The 20,120-nt window shown below is 46.0% G+C and overlaps 1 protein-coding gene across 1 annotated transcript in view; it reads right to left on the bottom strand.

The window, feature by feature from the left end:
* Nucleotides 1-20,120, bottom strand: part of QTGAL (queuosine-tRNA galactosyltransferase) — a 2,104,007-nt gene that overhangs the window by 694,992 nt on the left and 1,388,895 nt on the right. The window contains exon 7 of the mRNA XM_086930605.1: nt 14,675-14,770. Within this exon, the coding sequence (XP_086786731.1) occupies nt 14,675-14,770 (96 nt within the window). The remainder of the gene's footprint in view (nt 1-14,674; nt 14,771-20,120) is intronic.

Below are 20,120 nucleotides of genomic sequence, written 5' to 3' on the forward strand. Positions count from 1 at the left end.
ATTCAGTCTGCACAGTGTCTGTCTGCGGGTTGTTCTGCTGTAAGAATGGATTGCTCCACCACTTCGGTCCATGAATATGCGAGCCTGAGGCCCTCCTTCATGATTAGGATTAATCAGTGATTGTAAGGCTCCTTTATGGCTGCTTCGGTAAATCAGTTTTAATTTACCCTGGTGACTGATTAAATCCATTCTTGTCATTATGACAAACTTTAATTCAATGACCTTCATTTAAGTTGACAACTATCCACCTAGTCTGGACAACAATCCCAGGTCCCTTGGTTTCTACATCGGCCCATCACTGCCCTTCAAAACAAATAAAGTATACATGTCACATGGCCTGCTACCATGTATGCCAATCACATGAATAGAAAGCATACCTCTCTAAACACAAATTCTACTCCATGGTACAGAGTCTTGTCCTCTTTCACTTCCACTGAGGCACCAACTTCAGGATTGTGCTCTTCTGGGCTGCAACCTGCCTCACCACCCAACATTTTAAATATGACCACATACCTCAACCACATTTAAGAAACTGTGCTGCCTCCACATATGGCATGCAAAAAGTCTCTGTAATCTACAAGTGAATCCATATTTAAAGATCATACTTGGCCCAAAATACCTGCTCTCCGACTGCACCTGCACCACCAGGAGAATGAAAGAGGATATTGTAAAGTTTCGAAACAAGAAGACAAAGTCAAGAGGAGACACTTTCTCTTTGTTCACTCCTTTAATTCAGATGCAGGGAGACGGGTCCTGAGGTTGGACCCAGTTCTCTTAACCTCAAAAAAAGATCTCAAGACTCTTCAGTCCTCCCCGTGAATCCCTCCGTCAATTCCTATGTACGTTTGTCCTCTTCCAGATGCATTTTGTATACAGATCTCACTTACTATATTTCGCCTCCCCTTGATTTTGTAAACATCAACTCTTTAAATCCATCAATTTCATTACGTTAACTCCTGACCCGCATAAACTTATCTTCTGCCATTAAGGTCTCCGTTAACCCAAATAATATACAACTATCATTGTAAAATTCTGCACATATACGCAATTTAATTTTTTTGTGTAAAATGCAGGCAGCTGCCTTCTGAACCGGTCCCCTCATCCATCCAACACCATCATAGTAGGGGGAAGCACTTGTTCGCCAGGCCTGGATTTGAGTCAGGCCCTCCAGTGTGATCTGGATGTGCATGTGACCAGGAAAGACGGCAGTCATGAATACCACTCATTTGCATTGGAACGGTATGAGTAGAAGCTGTTTTACTTATCGCGGTATCCCAATAACCTTCTGTAGTGTATGCGCCTTGATCTGGGTAAATACCAAATAGTGAGTTGGCGTAGTAACACTGGGGCACATGATAAACGTCTGTGTGCAATGAACTTAGGTATAAAGTGTTAACTCTCACCTATCTAACTTGTATGGAGCACATTATGCTTCTGAAAGACAAGACTCCACAAGCATTAAACCAGTTTGCTGTGGGCTGACATTATATTCTGTTACCTCATCCGTCTGAAAGTCTCTCTAAGGGCATCTTCAAAAACACCGGTTTTACAGGCCATTGATAAAATGACAACCACGTCATAGGTGTTTCATATTTTTCCAATCCTGAGCATTAGTTACATGTATGGAAAAAGCAACCAGGGCTAATTAAAACCAATGTATGTGCATTTTTTTTTACAATTACTTGTGGATCTTAAAATTAAAAAGTGAGCAAATGAAAATAGCTGCCAAACAATGATACATTCTCAGAGTCAAACTCTGAACTATTGAGGTTTGGTTTTTGGAAAGTGTTGTATTAAAAGACGTTGCCTTTTTCGGACACGTCTATTAAAATATTACACATTTGATTGTGATTAATTCGTAGTGAGTGAACCTTGGCAAGCACATACCCGGTATTTCAGGTTTAGTTCATGCAGACAATGGACTGCCAGTTCGTAAAGAGGCCGAGCTTTATTAAAGTAACCCCGTCGCTATATGTGACATTTCTGTATTGTTGGCTCACAAGACTGGCCAAAAAGTCATTTTAAATATATAAATTGTCCATTCTAATTAATGTATGAAAACTTGTGTTTGGTTAGTGTGAACAATCAAACCAGCATCGCTCTTGTTTTAACAACCACACTTCATATAATGACTTTGTGCAATATGTTCTAGTTATGACCCGTGTTTTGAAGCGACAACACTCCCAAGTTGTTTTTCATTCTGCCCTGATTTTTTACTGCTGTTACACAACATGTAACAAGCTGTGCAACACGCTACTTTTCATTGATTGATTGATTAACTCATTCATTTTCAGCACTCATGACGTTCAGTATCGGAGTGCAGAGAGTGAGAAGAGGCATGAAGGAGTGCTGAGGAGACATGGCCATGCAGAGCGCAGGAACAGTTCCGATGGGGAGTAGAGAGAGGTGGAAGATTGCAGCAAGATTGGAGCAGCCATAGGTGTGTGGGCTTCATATTGAACGTGGAGAAGCTTAAAGCGCCTCTCTGATTGGATACATGTGTTATAGGAAGACACCTTGCTGGTTAAAGCACCCACCTCTCATGTCATAAATACATGAGGTAGTCAGTTCTCTCCTTCTAGAGAGAAGTAATCTACAGATAGGAAATAGAGGGACCTGTCTTTTAGAAAGTCCAAGGAGGTATGTATACGTTTCTGAAGTTCTTTCTGTCAGTGATTGGGAGCCTGGTCAGATCATTACAAGAAAAACATTATAGCCGGGATGTCAGACGTCCACCCTAAACACAGCACAAAAAACCCTTGTCTCAATCGGACACAGCAGTTTCCTTCAATAACATCCCCAAGACTCCCTCATCAGCAGACTCCACGGAAGCCGCTTGTCCAGTCCTCAAATGCTTGCGATCCTTCATTTCTGACTGAGCACATCAGTATCAAGCTTTATTTATTTATTTATTTTATTTATTTATAACAACATTTGTAAAGCGCGAACGAAGGGCCTCGGGCATCTCGGCGCTAGGTTACTGCAATGTTTAGCCAACAAGGGGAGCTGATGTTCATTGATTAAAAAGCCAGGTTTTGAGATTTTTGCGGAAAGACCAGAGGGAGGTACTGGTCTTGATTGAGTGAGGCAGTGTGTTCCACAGTTTCGGTGCGGCTACGAGAAATCTTCTGTCACCCCAGTTGACAGATTTGGTTCGGGGGACCACCAGTTCAAAGGAACTGGAAGAGCGCAGTGTTCTGGAAGGGCAGTAGGGGACTACGTTCTGAGTGAAGAACACGGGTCCGGCATTATGTAAAGCCTTGTATACCAGGCACAGAGACTTGAACTTAATCCTCATCTTCACCGGAAGCCAGTGAAGCTGTCTTATGGTGGGTGACACTGGTTGGTATTTGGGGATTCGCCCTAGGAGCCTGGCGGCTGCGTTCTGAATAGCCTGCATTTTCGATAGCACTCTCTCCTGGGCACCTAGAAACAAAGCGTTACAGTAGTCTAGGGTGGAGAGTACCAGGGAGCTCACCAGTGTTTTGGCGGCATTTTCGGGTAGGAAGGGCAGAATTTTCTTAATGAGCCTTAATTTATGAAAGGCTGAGGAGGAAATCTGGTTAGCATGTGGTAAGAAGTTCAGACGATTGTCAAACAAGACTCCCAGGTTCCTCACCTTGTTGACCGGGTCTGGGGGCTGGCCCATAGGTGAAGGCCACCAGAGGGGGGACCACTCCGGGGAAAGATTGCCAAAAATTACAACTTCCGATTTATCGGAGTTTAATTTCAGGCAGTTGTGGGCCATCCAGCTCCCAATTGCCAGCATGCCCTGATTGAACATGTTGGCTATTTGAAGCCCGTCATTCTTGACGGCGAGGACCAATTGAGTGTCATCTGCGTAGGACGTGAGGCTCATCCCATGTGCCCTGATGACTTTGGCGAGGTCCGACACATAAATTTTGAATAGTGTCGGACTTAGGGATGAGCCTTGGGGAACTCCACATGGCAGTGACAGGGGGGAGGATTCAAAAGTTCCAACAGTGACGACCTGGGTCTTGTTAGCCAGGAAGGAGGCAAGAAGATTTTTAGCATTGCCCCGGATGCCTATGCTCTCGACACGGTCGACCAAGATGGCATGGTCGACCGTGTCGAAGGCCGCCGATAGATCCAACAGGATCAGGACAGCTGTGCCTCCCGCATCCCGAATGGATCTAATATCATCCGCCGCTTTGACCAAGGCGGTCTCAGTTCCATGGAATCGGCGGAAGCCAAACTGCGATTCATCCAGACATTTGTTTTCCTCAATAAAGAGAGAGAGTTGGGCATTCATGATTTTTTCCACTATTTTTGCTAGTAGTGGGAGACTGGCAATGGGGCGGTAACTTTTGAGTTCTTCTTTGTCAAGGGTGGGTTTTTTGAGGAGCGGTTTTATAAGGGTTTTCTTTAATGTCTCTGGGTAAGTACCTGTGCTAAACATGGAATTGCAGATATCAGTTATGGCCGGGAGAACTACATCCATGATTGGCCACAGAACCTTCAGGGGACAAGGGTCTAGGGCCGAGCCCGATTTAATGGAGGATACGATGTTCTGTACCTGAGAACAGGTGACCTCTCTAAACTGATGGAAGATTGGACCGTCAAGGTGAGTTGAAGGCCTGTGGGGAGGGGTTGCGTTGTTGGCGAAGACCCGCTAGATGTCATCAACTTTGCTGAAGAAAAACTTAGACAGAGCATGACATAGAGCTTGGGACGGGGGAGGTGTGCGATCAACAGAGAGACCTGCTAATTGTTTGGTTGTCTCGTATAGAGATTTGTTCGAGTTTTGTGCAGTTTCTATTTTGTCACAGTAATACTTTTTCTTAGCCTTAAAAATGAGTTTTTTGTATTTTGCTACTGACTCTTTGTACAGAGATTTGGCTTCGAGAGTGTAATCCTTCCGCCAGTGTCTCTCTCTGTTTCGACACAGTTGCTTTTGTGTGCGTAATTCCTCAGTGTACCATGGGGCCGACGGGATAGATCTGTTGCGTGACCGTTGTTGGACTTGAACCAAGTCTTTGGCTGCTGAGCTCACCCAGTTGTGGAGTTGGGAAGTAGCGATGTTAGGGTCGGGAGATAGAGTGGGGGAGGTGTCTTTAAGCAGGGTTTCCAGCCTGCATTCGTTAATGTCATCCCATGCCAGATAGGGTTGGCGGGGATTGGGGTTGGATTTGTCGGCCAAGGAGTCGTGTACTTGTAGCGATGCCAGGATGAGATGGTGATCAGACCAAGTTAAGGGGAGTATTTGTGTGACTTGGAGGCCCGTGGCATTGGTAAAAATGCCATCTAACGTGTGACCTCCTTCGTGCGTAGGGGAGTGAACCAGCGGAAGCAGGCCAAAGGTGGACATGTCGGCTAAGAGTGTGGCAGTATCAGGATTGTCTGGGATGTCAAAATGAAAATTAAAATCACCTAGAATAGTGAGGGAGTTGTCAAGCGCGGATGCTTCCAAAAAGGACCTAAGAACACCAATGAAATCGTTCCTGGGCCCCGGAGGTCGATAGAGGAGAATCCCTTTAAAGGTATAAGAAGGGGACAGTTTTATCGCAAATTCTAAGGCTTCACAGGAGGTTTGTGGAATCATTGTGAACCTTACAGTGTAAGTGTCACGAGCAATGATGGCAATACCACCGCCTTTTTTCTTTGTTTGCCTATCCAGTCTATGGGTGGTAAACCCCGCAGGAACTGCTATAACTAGATCCGGGTCGGACGCTTGGCCCATCCATGTTTCTGTCATAAACAGAAGGTCTATTTTATGATCATGGATCAGCTCATGAATGTCTTGGCTGTGTTTGCCAAGCGAGCGGACGTTCGTAAGCGCGATGGTGTGGGTTTTCGTAGAGTAATGCTTACCACCAGGGGGTGCTTTGCGGGTGGAAGGTATCATAGTGTGACAGCCTGGGCAGTATGTAACTGGGCTTGTGAGCATGGAAATCGGGTGGGATATGAGACATGTCTGACTGATCGTAGGGCGAAGAAGCTGGAGCTGGGCGGCAGAGTAATGGATACGTGGAGGCAGAGGGGGCGAACCAGGGGGGGTGGCCCTAGGCTCATTCGTATCCATCCAACCACAAACCCAATACCCACGGGGTTGCCCAAACCTCGCCTCATGTTACCAAACCTATTTAAACCTTCCCCCCATATCCACTCTCTGAACCCTTTGCCTCAACTCACTCTCACACCCTTCTTAAAATGTTGCACAGAAATCTATCTGAAGGTCAGCGGTATCTAGGACAATCTATTGCAAAAGTCCAGCTGCCAGGGCACCCCCAGGAAAAATATGGGGAGGCTCTGAAATTAAACAAAACTGGTGTACTGTGCAAGGGAGCAGACCCCAACGGAGGTGAGTCGCAGGAGCACTCAAGCTCCTCTGCTGTGCCTGAATAACTCCCAGCGGGGGGCTACCGGCAGCATCTACATGGAAAAGAAAACAGTAATACCCATAAAGAACAGTGGTCTATTCCGTCCACACACCCACAACCAAGTTCCTTCAGGCAGCCGAAAACCTGAATGTACACAGTTTATTTATTTTATTTATTTATTTTTAAAATGTATAAAGTGCAGCTTATACCCGTGGGTGTCTTGGCGCTGTGGCTCAACTTATTTTCTCATTATGAACATTAGCGAAATCCAAAGTGGCAAAGTGGAGAATGATATCATTGGTCAAACAACCAAGTCTTCAGCAACTTTCTAAATTGAAACAGTGAATGGGTAGATCTAAGCGCCAGAGGAAGGGTGTTCCAAAGTCTGGCCGCGGTGTTTGTAAAACATCTGTCTCCCCAAGTAAAAGTCCTTGTCCACCACACTGTCAGTTGGTGCAAATGTTCGGATCTAAGTGATCTGTTCGGATTATAAAAGATAAGCTTCTGTTTAAGAAACATTGGCCCTAGACCGTGTAGTGCTTTAAAGGTAAGGCATAAGGTTTTAAATCTGATCCGATTTCTGACAGTTAACCAGTGGTAGTTCCTGATTACATGCTTAATTAGTTTGAATTTGGGGGTGCCAGACAGTAGCCTTGCCGCTGCATTTTGGATAAGTTGTAGTTTGGCCACCACCCGAGATTGTGCATTCGCAAATAAACCATTGCAGTAATCCAGGGAGGAAAGTAGCAAGGAACTCACCACTGTCTTCCCAGCATTGTCTGGAAGAAATGGGAGGATTTTTTTTAGGAGTCTAAGTTTATGGAAAGCTGAAGATGCCACCTGATTGGCATGGTTAGCAAAATTCAGCTTTTCATCAAAGATTATCCCTAGATTCCTAACCTTTTGAACGGGAGTTGGTAGAGCGCAAAGTGATGGGGGCCACCAGACTGAAGACCACAAGGGAGATAATTTTCCGAAGATAATTACCTCAGTCTTCTCTGAGTTGAGTCTCAGGCAATTCCCGGCCATCCAGTCCTTGATTGCCAACATGCCTTCTTGAAACTGAGCTGCCACCTCTTCTCCGTCATTATGGATGGCGAGAACCAACTGGGTATCGTTGGCATATGTGGTAAGGCTCATCCGGTAGTTTTTGATAACCCTAGCTAAGTCTGACACATAGATGTTAAAAAGTGTCGGACTTAGGGATGAGCCTTGAGGAACACCACATGGTAAGGCCAACTCAAGAGATTTAAAAGATCCCAGAGTAACTGCCTGCGTTCTGTCCATCAGAAAAGAAGCAAGCAAAGCCCTGGCCATCGAATGGATACCCAATTCTTCGAAACGGTCAAGCAAGATGGAGTGGTTGAGTGGGGAGGAGCCTAGCCTGCATCCATGATGGTCGCTTGATCCCTCGGCTCCGCCGATCCTTCCGTCTTCCTCCCGGCCCGCAACTCCTCCTGTTACCGATCCTGTTTCTGAATTGAACCCTCGGGACCGGGAGGCGATTCTGACTCCAGCGGTGTGTTTCTTTGCGTGCCCCCTGCGGTAGAAGTGCCGGGGCGCCCTCACCCCCTTTCCGGCGCTGGCTGAAGCTGATCGGGTCTTTGTCTTGAGATGGCCGGCCATGTCTGCATTCTCATCGGACACTGAAACGGGGCAGAGGCGACCGGCGGGAACAGCTGCAACGCTGTGTTTACCGCTGTGGGGATTTGCTTAGCTTTGCTCATCTTCGCGCTTGGGGAATATCGTGTTTAAAGTGCAACATTGTGCCTACGCTCCGATCTGCAGACGGCACTGATTGATGCTTGTCCCCTCAAGCGTAGCGGTGGATGCCATATTGACGGCTGTGTCCCCGGCTTCTGTGCTTACTCCGGGCTGCTGCCGGTGAGATGTCCGTTTGCCCACATTGCTCTGGCGCCGTGCATGGGGTCGGCATGGTTTGTGCTGCCCCTGTGCCCCCAGCCAGGTCATGTTACGCGGAACCCGGATTGGGCGACCAGCTACGTGGCAGTGATGGTGGAGACCAGCCTTGAGGACTACAACACCTCCACGAGCCCCGCGTGCAGGGACCTGCTGCCCCTCTTCCTTCTACGGCACCACTGCAGATTGGAGACATCCTGTGCGCCTTGGGTACTTTGAGGTCTGCTCTACAGGGTACTGCCCGGGACTTAGGGGACCGGCTGGATGCTATTTCCCCCTACATGCCCCCGGTGGGAAGAGTTGGCTCTCGATTGCAGGACACTGTGCCACATCCTGTCCCCGATTGCTGTGGAGTGCCTACCCGGGTGTGCTCAGGGGCATTGAGGGTGCGTGAGCCTGACGACACTTCAGTGTTGATTGAAAAGGTGGTGAAGTGGTCTGAGGACGGTGGGTTTGTGCAATGGCCGGAGAGTTGTCCATGGACGCCATGTTTGACTATTCCTTTGTGTTCTACTGGCGACACTTACAACTTTCTCCTGAAGCGGATGCTACTGCTTTGGCCGGCTGATTTCGGTGGACTGTTACAGTGCGTTGTCCCCCTTTCTGTCGTTGTCGCACGCATGGCTTTGGAATGGACAGACTTTGTCGGACAGCGTCCTACTCTGCTGGGGTCACTCCGTTTGCTTATCCCATTCAAGATGGCTACCGTTCAGCTGGACTACGTCGATACCCCCGATCGCAGGGGCCAGGGTTGAGGACGTTCCCCCTATCATTGACTGCGGTAGCGTATACTGCTGGGGCTGCAGGGGATAGACGGTGGAGTTGAATATTGTTTCCTTGGTTCGGGGATCCGGGGATGGGCGGCCGAAGATTTACATGCTGATTGTTTTGAGTCTATGTGTATGGCCCTCCTCCGATCTTATGTGATACCCTTTTTCTTCCCTTTTTTCTTTATCTGTATTTCGGGTACTCTTTTTGGGGCGACAGACACACTGCTAGGGGGGGGTATGCCGTAGCCTCTGCATGCGTGTAGGGTGGGGGTAGGGGGGTGGGGTTTTTATTTTGTCCGTTTCAGTTTCTATGGGCCTTCTTTTTCTCTTACTTTTGGTTTTCTTTTCCTTTTCTGTTTCTTTCTTGGGTCAGTAGGGTGGCTCGGTGCGCGGGGGGCGGCGACTGGCATGCAACATATTTTGTTCTTATTATCCTGTCGTACTATTCTCATGCCGCTAGTCTGACTATGTTTTCTGTTGCTCGGATTTCTTCTGGTTGACGTTGCCCTCTTATGTCATTGGTCGATTGTTGGAACTCTGATCCTTCCTTTTGGTTATATTTTGGAATATACTAAAACTTTAAAAATTAACCTTCACTTCTCCTGTCTCTCGGTAGTGCGAAGATACCCAGTGTAACCCAGGCTGACTGCTATTTTATGCTCAGATACTATCGAGTTGTCGCTTTGCTTGCTATCTTGCTTCAACATGTGTCGTGGCCGGCCGGATGGTTGTAGGCCCGTATTTGTTTTGTTGCTAATGTGCAATAAAGGTTTCAAAAATTAAAAAAAAAAAAAAAAGATGGAGTGGTTGACCGTGTCGAAGGCCGCAGATAGATCCAACAGGACCAGTACCGCTGTACCCCCTTGATCTCTAATGGCCCTGATGTCGTCAGCGGCCTTAATGAGTGCGGTCTCAGTCCCATGCATTTTTCGGAACCCAAATTGGGAGTCGTCAAGTAGAGAATTTTGTTCAATATATTCTGATAGTTGAGTGTTCATTACTTTCTCAACCACTTTGGCTAAGAAAGGCAAGCTAGCAATAGGTCTATAATTTTTCAGAATCGTTTTATCTAGACCAGGTTTTTTGAGGAGTGGCTTTAGTAAGGTGTTCTTTAAGCTATCTGAGAAAACCCCTGATTTAAACATCCCATTGCAGATACGCGTAATGACTTCACTAATTAAATCAACTACCGGAGGAAATATTTTGGGGGGGCAGGGGTCTAAGGCTGAACGCGTTTTTATAAGCCTTATGATATCAGCTGTTTGCTCCTCCTTTATCTCTTCAAATTGAGCAAGTGAGCAATTAGTGAGTTTAAATGAGGAAGTGGATTTCCGTTTAGTAGGGGTTTTCATTACAGAAAATTCAGAGTAAATATCATTTACTTTTGAAAAGAAAAAGTTTGCCAATGCGTCACAAAATTCCTGCGAAATGGGAGGGCCCAAGTCTGGAGTTTTCCCAGCCAGTGATTTTACCACCTCATACAATTGTCTGCTTGAGTTTTTAGAGTTGTCGATTTGTTCCCCAAAATATTTCTTTTTTGCCTCCTGAATCATTTTTTTGTAAACAGCTAGTGTTTCTTTATATATAGATTTACTTTCATCATCATAGGTCTTTGGCCAATTTCTTTCATGGTTCCGACAGACCTGTTTTTGCTTTCTTAAAATGTCTGAGAACCACGGTGCCGAAGGCACTTTCCTGTTTTTTTAAATAGATTTGAGCGGCACAAGTGCCTCCACCGCATTGTTCAACCAGGTGAAAAACGGATCCACCGCTACCTTGGAGTCTGCCGAAATAACGGGACTGGATTTAGCCAGCAGAGTTCTAAAGATCTCATTATCAATGTCCTTCCAAACTCTGAACAGTTCCTGAGTTGGAGAAGCCCCTTTAGGAGTTGGAGCCTGAATAATAGGAATATGACACAAAATGGCGTGGTGATCAGACCAGGTAAGGGGCAATATATCACAAATTACTAACTCATTGATGTTAGAAAAAATAGCGTCTAATATATGTCCGGCCTCGTGTGTAGGTACAGTTATAAACTGAGTTAATTCCAGCATTTCACAGTCGGCCAGTAAGGATCGAGTTTCAGAATCCTCCGTTTTATCTAAATGGAAATTTAAGTCTCCCAAGGCTATAAAGGTGTCATCAATTGCTAGTGGTTCCATCAATGACATGAAAGAAGACAGAAATTCGGAACGTGCACCCGGGCGTCTATAAATGAGTACTCCTTTCAAGTTATATGAAGGAGTGATCTTAATGGCAAAATGTAGTTCATGCCGTGTCCGCCAAAGTAATAGTCTAAGCCAGATGGCATCTCACCCCTTTAGGATGCCTCATCACGTTACTGGCCTGACAGTACTTACAGTTTTAAAGATAACGATCATGCAGTACCCAGACCAGTGCTGTCAATGGCCGTGCCTGGTTCGCTCTGATATCTCCGGAATGAATCTCGGTAATCAAACATTTATTCGGAGTTCCTCAGGATGCCATCCGGGCACACCACGATTCTACCTAGTGAGTGTGATGTGTTCAAGCTCCTTCTGCAGCTGTTTTGACGATGGATGCGGGCAGATTTTCTTTGTGTGGTCAGCTAAGTTAAGTCCTTTCCTCTGGAGTCCTTGCTTGCGACGCTGTCAAGGGTGTTCAATCACTCACAAGCCCCTCCCAGGTTAAAGAAAAAGAGAGCTCTCCCATCAGGAAGAACACTAAACTTTGCAGGAAAAATTAGATTGTACTTCAGGTTCAAGTCTCTCATTCATGTTTCCACTCTCAGCAATGTTTGTCGTTGCTCCTGAACTTTTTGAGTATAGTCAGGAAATATTGAAATGGGTGTCTGTTCAAACAACTGTGGGCTTGCATTCGGACATGTTAAAGAATGGCATATTGGTCCTGGAAATTGAATAGGAGGGTGATCATTGCCCTTGGTGGGCTTCAGGCTTTGGTGGGGGAGCTAGTGAACTGTGAGCCCTTTCTACAGTGAAAAACATAGACAAATGTTTAGGGTGGAGAGAGTTGGTGATTCATTATTTGAGGAACAATCCGCTGAATGACATTCAGCCTTCTCGGGGAACCCCACGAATCTTAAGTTACTCCTTTGCGACTTGCCCTCTGCATCCTCTACTCGACCAGCAAGTCAGGCAGTTAGTTTTTGGAGGGCAGGGACCGTACTCCTAAAGGTCTGAAATTTCTTTTGTTGGGCATCTACAATTTGCTCAGCAGTGTTGACCAGGTTGGAAACTTTTTGAAGGTCAGCGCAAGGGAGAGTAATGTCTACTGTAACCGAGTTAATTTTGGAAGCCAGTTCCACCTTGTACTTGCGCCTGTCGGAACCTTCTCCACGTTATCCTTGGGTGGGCCATCGGGGTGCATGGTGTGAGTATAATTCACAGTCTTGTTGGATTGCGCCGGCTTGGTTACTTTGTCTTTTTCCATGCTGTTGACAGAGTCAGTAGTTGGTGCTGAGTCCACTTTTCGATACTCACAGGCGCAGCTGATGGTACTGCAAATAAGGTGTGCCTGAGCACCAAGTAAAATAGACACAGGGGACGGGCACTCTGGTGGCACCTTTATAGGTTAGCACTGAGTACGGACATGACACGGGTCACTATTGGGGTCTCCAACATCATAAATGCATGGTGTAGTTGAAAAGGGGTCCAGTGGATGCTCAGTCTCCACATCGGATCAATCTTGTGGCAGTTCCATTATGACTTGGGCTGCGGCCCCACAGTCACATGAGGTAGATGTTTATCAATTTGCTCAGTCAGTGGTAATGCGCGCTCCTTTAGAGTTCTTAGTTCGAAAGGATGGTGAATTCAGGGAGAGCGACCCAGTTCACGAATCGAGGGAAGAGAAGGGCGCTGGATCCCAGAATCATGGGCCCCATAGCAGCACTTCCCCGTGCCCTGCAACCACCAGAGTGTGCTGGGCGGAAAAGTAAAGCCACTTGGGAGCAGTAGTTCAGATGCAATCAGGCCAGGTCCAGGGTATATCAAGCAGGCCCTGAGGTGGGAGGTGGGCTAAGGCCCGGCAATCGGACCGAGTCTCTCCGCAATGTGGCACAGTAGGGCAAGGCGAACCTCTGTGCTGCTGAATATCGATGGGCACCTGGAGGCTCAAGCGAAATCGCCATGCATAGGACAAGGGGAGTCCACCAGCTGTCCCCAGAATATCGCAACAGTTATGAGGAGGGGGTTGTGGTTTAGCAGCCACCTCAGAGTCCATCGCCTGCCGCGTAAGTGTCTAACTTGGGACGGTTAACTCGTTAACCAAGTCTAACCAGGCCGGTTTAACAATCCGGGCCCGATACGCCCTCCAGGGGGTCCCGGGAAACACCGTCCCTAGTCTGGGGATCATTCTGACCTTTCACCAGACCGGGGCAGCCAAGTCGCGTCTCGCCCCTCTGACCTGGTTGTAGGGGCTCCACTTACTTTGAGGGGGGCTTGCAACTTGCAGGGTGGACAACAGGCAGCTGACACAGCCAGATCCAGGCTCACCAAGTCCCAGCATGCACAGGCCGCATAGTCCACCTGTGGTGGGTATGGCCCGCAGGGCCCAGCAAAACAAGCAGTCCCCTCCACCTGCGGTTGTTTGTGGGTCAGTGGTGACAAATCTGGGCAGCCGTTGTTGTTGTGGGGTTTTATCAAAGCTGATCCCTGGTGGAAGAACCTCTCGACACACATTCAGATGCTGATGCCCACTGTGGCTCAAGGCCTCCCCCAAGAATACACCCAAACTGGGACTCTGGCAGGGTCTCACAGCTCTGGGCACAGCTGGCAACAATCTGGCACTGTGGGGGCAGCGATATCCACAGGGATTTGAAGTTTTTGGCGGGAGCACTGCCGACGTGTGTCTAGTCGGCCTTGATGTCTGGCCATGCCTCTGAGTTGAACAGTTGAGGGTGCGTGACTCGACCAACTAAAGGGTTATGACATTTTCTTAATGTTCTATGGCACCACCTAGAAACATTTTTGGGTGAAATCTGAAAATTATGGAAATTGTCTGGCAAATTATGTGGCAACTGCAATAAATCTATAATTATGTGGCACAAGATTCAGATACTGAATTGCATAACAACACTACCCCTACACCATTGCCTTATTTACAGTTAATTCATGAAAGGTACACCTAAATATTCTAATTAAAATCAGTGTCCATTGTTAGCTGAACTTTGAAGACAAAAACCTTTTCAAAGCTAATTAATCCAAAAGAAACTTTTAATACAAAAAATAGATAACATGTAATTGACATCTCGGAGTTATAGTAACATTTTTAAATGTCACCAGAACCTCTTTATAGAAATATTGGCCTACTGGTGAAGGTATGAACCAGTCAAGCCCTCAATCTGTCAAGAAAAAGAGAGATACTGGATGGTTATATGGGTGCACAACAAGGCAAATGTACTTTAATGAACTAATAGCAACATTTTAAAGAACACTCAAGCCCATGTGTGTGCAAACACACTGGCACTGGAAGACTCTATATTATTGTCTAGAATAATATGATAACTCTAAGGTCTTGAAAGATTTAGATATCTTGCTCCTACTCATATTTAAAAAATATTTGTTATTGCGGTTTTGAATTATTTTATTTTTTGTCTTTGGGTAAGAATGTAATGTTAGTAATATTATTTACAATTGCACCTACCGGTCCACCTTCATTAAATTTGCCGACATGGCAAAACCATTCTTGGGTGCAGAACCAAGTAGGCATGATAACTGTTGGGCCATGTGAGGTGAATACCTAAAAGACAAGTAAAAAGAAAGCTATAAAGAATGCAAATGTATAACAAAGTCTGATTTGTGCTTCCTATTGCTAACAAAACATTTGTCAAAGCAACTGTCAAAAAGGTGTAGAAAAATTTATTCTTAAACACTTCTAATTCATAGATGTTTTAGCACCTTGAAAATATCATCCTAAATACACATTAATCCCTGGATTACTTACGGATAATCTTTAGTAAATTTGCTTCAAACCTCAACATGTTTGAGGGAGAGTCCACTTAAACAAATGCAACTTGTTATTTAAATTAGACAACACCGCCCCGGAGGGCAGGGTCTTCATCCGGGCATCTCCTCTATCAGAATTCACTGAAAAGTCTGAACAAGGAGACAATGTGGCAAGGTCTCAAAGACATCCTTAATGTAAACATGTAATCATTACCGGTAAATAATCAGAGCATTACCTCTTTGTTCTTCTTCCTTAACTATGAGCATGTAGGCTGTACAGAGTTTGGTGTGCAAGTATTCTTCTCTTTTTATTATTTGTATTACTAATAACAATAATCATATTCATACTTAATGCAGTGAACATGCAATAAATGCAGGAGGATGGCAAATCTGAAACGTAGGAAGTGGGGCATGTGAAACTGGATAAGAGGTACACAAACGACATATGGATAACAGACGTTTGGATTCATAGACAGGAAATGGAAATAGATAAAAGTCAAGTGAAGTATAGTAAATCCGACGTGGAATTTAGTTCACTAATAATAAAACTCATCTGGAGCAGGGGATATAAAATTGGATACATCGTGTGAGGATTGTAAGAAATGTGAAATAGAAATGCAAGCCAGATACATTGAGAATGGGGGACGAAATTGGACCTAGTGAGAAATGAAATGATAGCAGTAGAACATGGCGAGAAGTGGGAGGTTAGGAAATGTGAACTATGATGGAGGAGAGTACTTGGCCCAAAGGCTAGGGCGGTCGACCTCGAATCTGGGGAACTGGGTTCGAGTCTCGGCAATGACGCTCAACATCCTGTGATTCTGGGCAAATCACTTAGTCACCCAAAAATGAATGTGTCCTCATGTAACGCAACTGGTGCTATGTAAAGCGCTCTGATACCAGATACCTTCGGGTCAAGTTTGCGCTATATAAAACTCAGAAAAAAGAAAAGGCAATGGTATTCCAGAAGACTCAGCTGGACCTAACACATGTTTAAAATGATAAGGCATATGTGCCAGAAGGCATACATAATAGTATATTTCAGCATCCACCACCACTGCAATTCGTGGAGTATTTAGATAGGAACGAAATGAGGCAGGTGTGGAGATGGAGAGAACACATCGACCTAACATATTGGGAATAACTTCTGTGATGAGGAAATTGAGTAATTACTAGAAATTACTTGAATATCTTCAAAGAAATGGATTTTAAAATGTACATTTAAGCGCTTAGAGACCAGAGGTAATTTGAGCTATATAAAAATAACATAACATAACATTTGAAGGGGAAAATGATATAGTATGAATGAAACCTTTCCACTAAATTAGACAGAAGACCCAAAAGCAGGACAAACAGCATGGCAAAAAGAGCTATTGTAGTTAGTTGTAAGACAAAAGATTGCTCGGAGGTTAATATTGGTGAAAGGGATCACAATGCAGGTAAGGTTGAGGGACCTGGAGTGTGGCCCTAAGATGTAACATAATGTTGATCCCACAAGTATGTGAAAAAATATATTAACTGAAAAGCAATTTTGGTTCTCAGAGACAAATTGTATGAGTAGACAGACTTCCAAAAATCTTATGATTAACCAAGAGCAGAAAAAGTCGGCTTAACAACATTAAGTTTTAGTACTCAAGGCCAACTTACAAAGATTAGTATGCAACCAAGATGTGCAATTTGCAAATGGGTGTGCGATGTGGCAAATAGGCGGTATTACAAATTGTACGATGGTAGTGTTTGCTAAATAATCTCCCTAATAATCAGCTAGACCACAATTAGCTACCCCTTGGGAATGTCTGCAAATGGGAAAGCAGGATGCAGGGAACAGAAGACCATCATCCTTGCTTTCCCAAAGGCAGAGCTTCTTTATAAGGTCATGGAACAACATGGAGACTTGCAGTATCCTTTTCCTATATGTTGAATGGTATTTTATTCCTTACAATGCAAACTCTTGCACACAACATTAACATTCTGTGAGGGGGCTGAGCTTGGCCATGCAGCGAAATGGCCGCTCGATAAAGAGGCTCCGACGGCTAAGCACATAATCCAACATTATTCCTACGCCCACTGGCCTCCAATATTGCTAAAAAGTGGGTGCCCTCACGCTAGAAACTTTTGCGCACCTGCTGAGCCAGGAGAGGTGCACACAGATTGCACCTCTGAGAGCCTAGGCAAGCGGCACGCTGAGACCTCCGGAGGGATGGAACGCCATTTTGCCCACTGGACACCGCTGGGCTGAACGTTGCTGAGTGTCGGAGCCGCAGCAGTATACATATGCTCCGATCTCTCATTGATTGAGTTCGCTGGGATCCTGAGGCCCTAGGCGGGCTGGCCGGAGGCGATCTTGCGCTTCGCTGCTTTGGGGGTCCGTGGCGTAGACCCCGGCCTGCCGGGTCTCAATAGTGCGACCAGCAGCGGGGCAGAAGTAGCTGTGCCCGGCCTAATCTGCGGACGTGGTAGCCCATGTGTGGTTCTGCCCGGGGCAAGTGATCTACCTGCTGAGGAGAGCGGGGAGGAGCGGACGCTCTGCCGGACCCAGCCTCGGCTCTGGGCCCCCTTGCCTCAGACACACTGTTGAGTCAGGCTCAGCCTTGTCCCCGCCTCTAAAATATTGAGAAGGACAGAAGGAACAAGAGGAATCAGATCAATAATCAAGTGCAACATCGCTTTCCCCTACCCATTGAGGCTGTGACGCGGGAGATGACCGCTGAAGGTGAGCAAGACTGTGCTGGGTTTCGCTCAGGAGCAAGGGAAGCGTCGTGAAGGTTCGCCTTTATGGCCATCCTGATTGCCCTTTATTTCTTATTTGCACTAAAAACTGCATTTTAAAATTACTATTGCTGGGAATTGATTGATTCGCTCTTAGCCCATGCCCTTACCCACTGCAGCCGATTAAACGCTGCGTGGATACTCTTATCTGCCTCGTTTTCCTGGCGACCGCCATCTTGGATAGGGAATCGGGGCGAGCGGTCTAGTGCTCGGCCCCTCACACTTCCTTTGGCATAAAAACGCTGCTAAAAGCACTCGTTTCCCTGATTTAGAGCGTGCGAGTGTCTGTCCTGAGGCGGAAGCCGGGACTGGTGTGTTGTGACCGAATTTACGTTCATTTTAAAACTGCACCTTTATTTCTTATTTGCACTAAAAACTGCATTTTAAAATTACTATTGCTGGGAATTAATTGATTCGCTCTTAGCCCATGCCCTTACCCACTGCAGCCGATTAAACGCTGCGTGGATACTCTTATCTGCCTCGTTTTCCTGGCGACCGCCATCTTGGATAGGGAATCGGGGCAAGCGGTCTAGTGTTCGGCCCCTCACACACCCGTTAGTATAAGATGGCCCCCCCATTCAGGGAGCGCAGCGGACGGGCGCAGCGGGCACGCCGGCAGCGCGCCGAAGGCAAGCCCGTCTGCGCCCGTCCGCGCCAGTACGGGGCAAGGGGCAGGGCACGCTGTGCCGTTATTGAAATACACCGCTATAGAAGTATGCAACATACATGGAGTACACCATCGGTTAGACCAAATCTCTAGGAACCGTCTCGACAGTCTAGGACTCCTACAACAACGTGACACATTTCCGGAAATACAAGGTATCCAAAGGAACCACAAGGTAACCATTACCCCTAATTATATAACCTTCAGAGTGCTTTACTTAAACACACGTTCCCTAGTCAAACACCAATTGGAAATCTTCACCTTACTTTCCTCTGATTTACCTGATATCCTGTTTCTGACCGAAACATGGATAACCCCTGACTCTGCCCCTGATATACTAGCAGCACTCCCGACCGACTATTACATATTACACGCTGACCGGCCTTCAGGAAAAGCCGGAGGAGGAGTGGCTGCCATTATTCATCGTAAACATGACTTTAGGTCTATCGACTCCCTCAATCTAGCTAGCGTAGACAACCTAGTGATTAAACTTGACTCGGATCACACTTCACTAATATGTGTAGTTGTTTATAGACCTCCTCAGCCTATGCCGCTCTTTCCCATGTCTCTGAGCGAACAGATAGCCAATTTAGCAGCCAAGTACTCTAATATCTTGCTAATCGGCGATTTCAACTACTGGTTTGGGGACCAAACCGGTGGACCTCACTCCCTGGAATTTACTAACCTCTTGTCAAATTTTAACCTCACACAACATATCCTCAGGCCAACACATAATAAGGGCCATATATTGGACCAAGTCTGGACAACAAACCCCATCATCTCTGCCACAAAGGTACACCCATGTATATGGTCTGACCATTTTCTGGTCACGTTTGACCTCACCCTGGCAATGCGAACTAGATCCCCCTTGGTCGAGGGTGGAACTGCCAGATGCTGGAAATCCGTGGACTTGTCTGAATTCACAACCTTCTTGGCCGGATCCACTCCTAGTCCAGCCCAGAATGTGAATCTCCTTGACATACAGATCAATGACTGGTTAAAAACAGCAAGCGATCACTTTGCCCCCCCTTAAAAGATCAAAATTAACCGGAAAGCAGAAGCCCATAAATGGTTCTCTCCTGAATTAAAGGACATGAAACTATTACTTCGTCAGAAAGAGAGGAAATGGAGAGCCTGCTATGACCCTGAAGATAAGCTCCTCTATAAACAAGAACAAGCAAAATACAACAAAGCCATTAAGGTAGCCAAGATTGAATACTTTTCCTCCAAAATTTTAACGTCCACTAACAAATCGAGAGAGATCTTCTCAATTGTGGATGAACTCTCCAACCCTGACAGAGTCTCACCTAAACCAACTCCCACTCAAGAACTATGTGATAAACTTAACACATTCTTCCTAGAAAAAATCACAGCTATTAAAGCCAGCATCAAATGTTCACCGTCAGCTGTGATCCCCCCTGACTCTGTCAGGAATACCCATACAATGGACTGTTTCCCTACTATCAATGCAGATTCACTCATCTCCTTGATGTCCAAGGTCAAATCTGGATCCCCCCGGGATTGCTGCCCCCACATATTATGAGAGAAGTTTTTTCCACCATTCCTCAACCTGCTCTATCCCTTTTAAATTCATCAATTACTCAAGGCTGTGTCCCAAAATCATTTAAAGGTGCCACTGTGGTCCCCCTGATAAAAAAGGTTGGCGCCGATTTATTAGAGCCATCTATCTATCGCCCCATCTCTTTGCTTC

The sequence above is a fragment of the Lissotriton vulgaris genome, chromosome 7 (assembly GCF_964263255.1).
Source record: "Lissotriton vulgaris chromosome 7, aLisVul1.2, whole genome shotgun sequence".
In the NCBI taxonomy this organism is placed as follows: Eukaryota; Metazoa; Chordata; class Amphibia; order Caudata; family Salamandridae; genus Lissotriton; species Lissotriton vulgaris.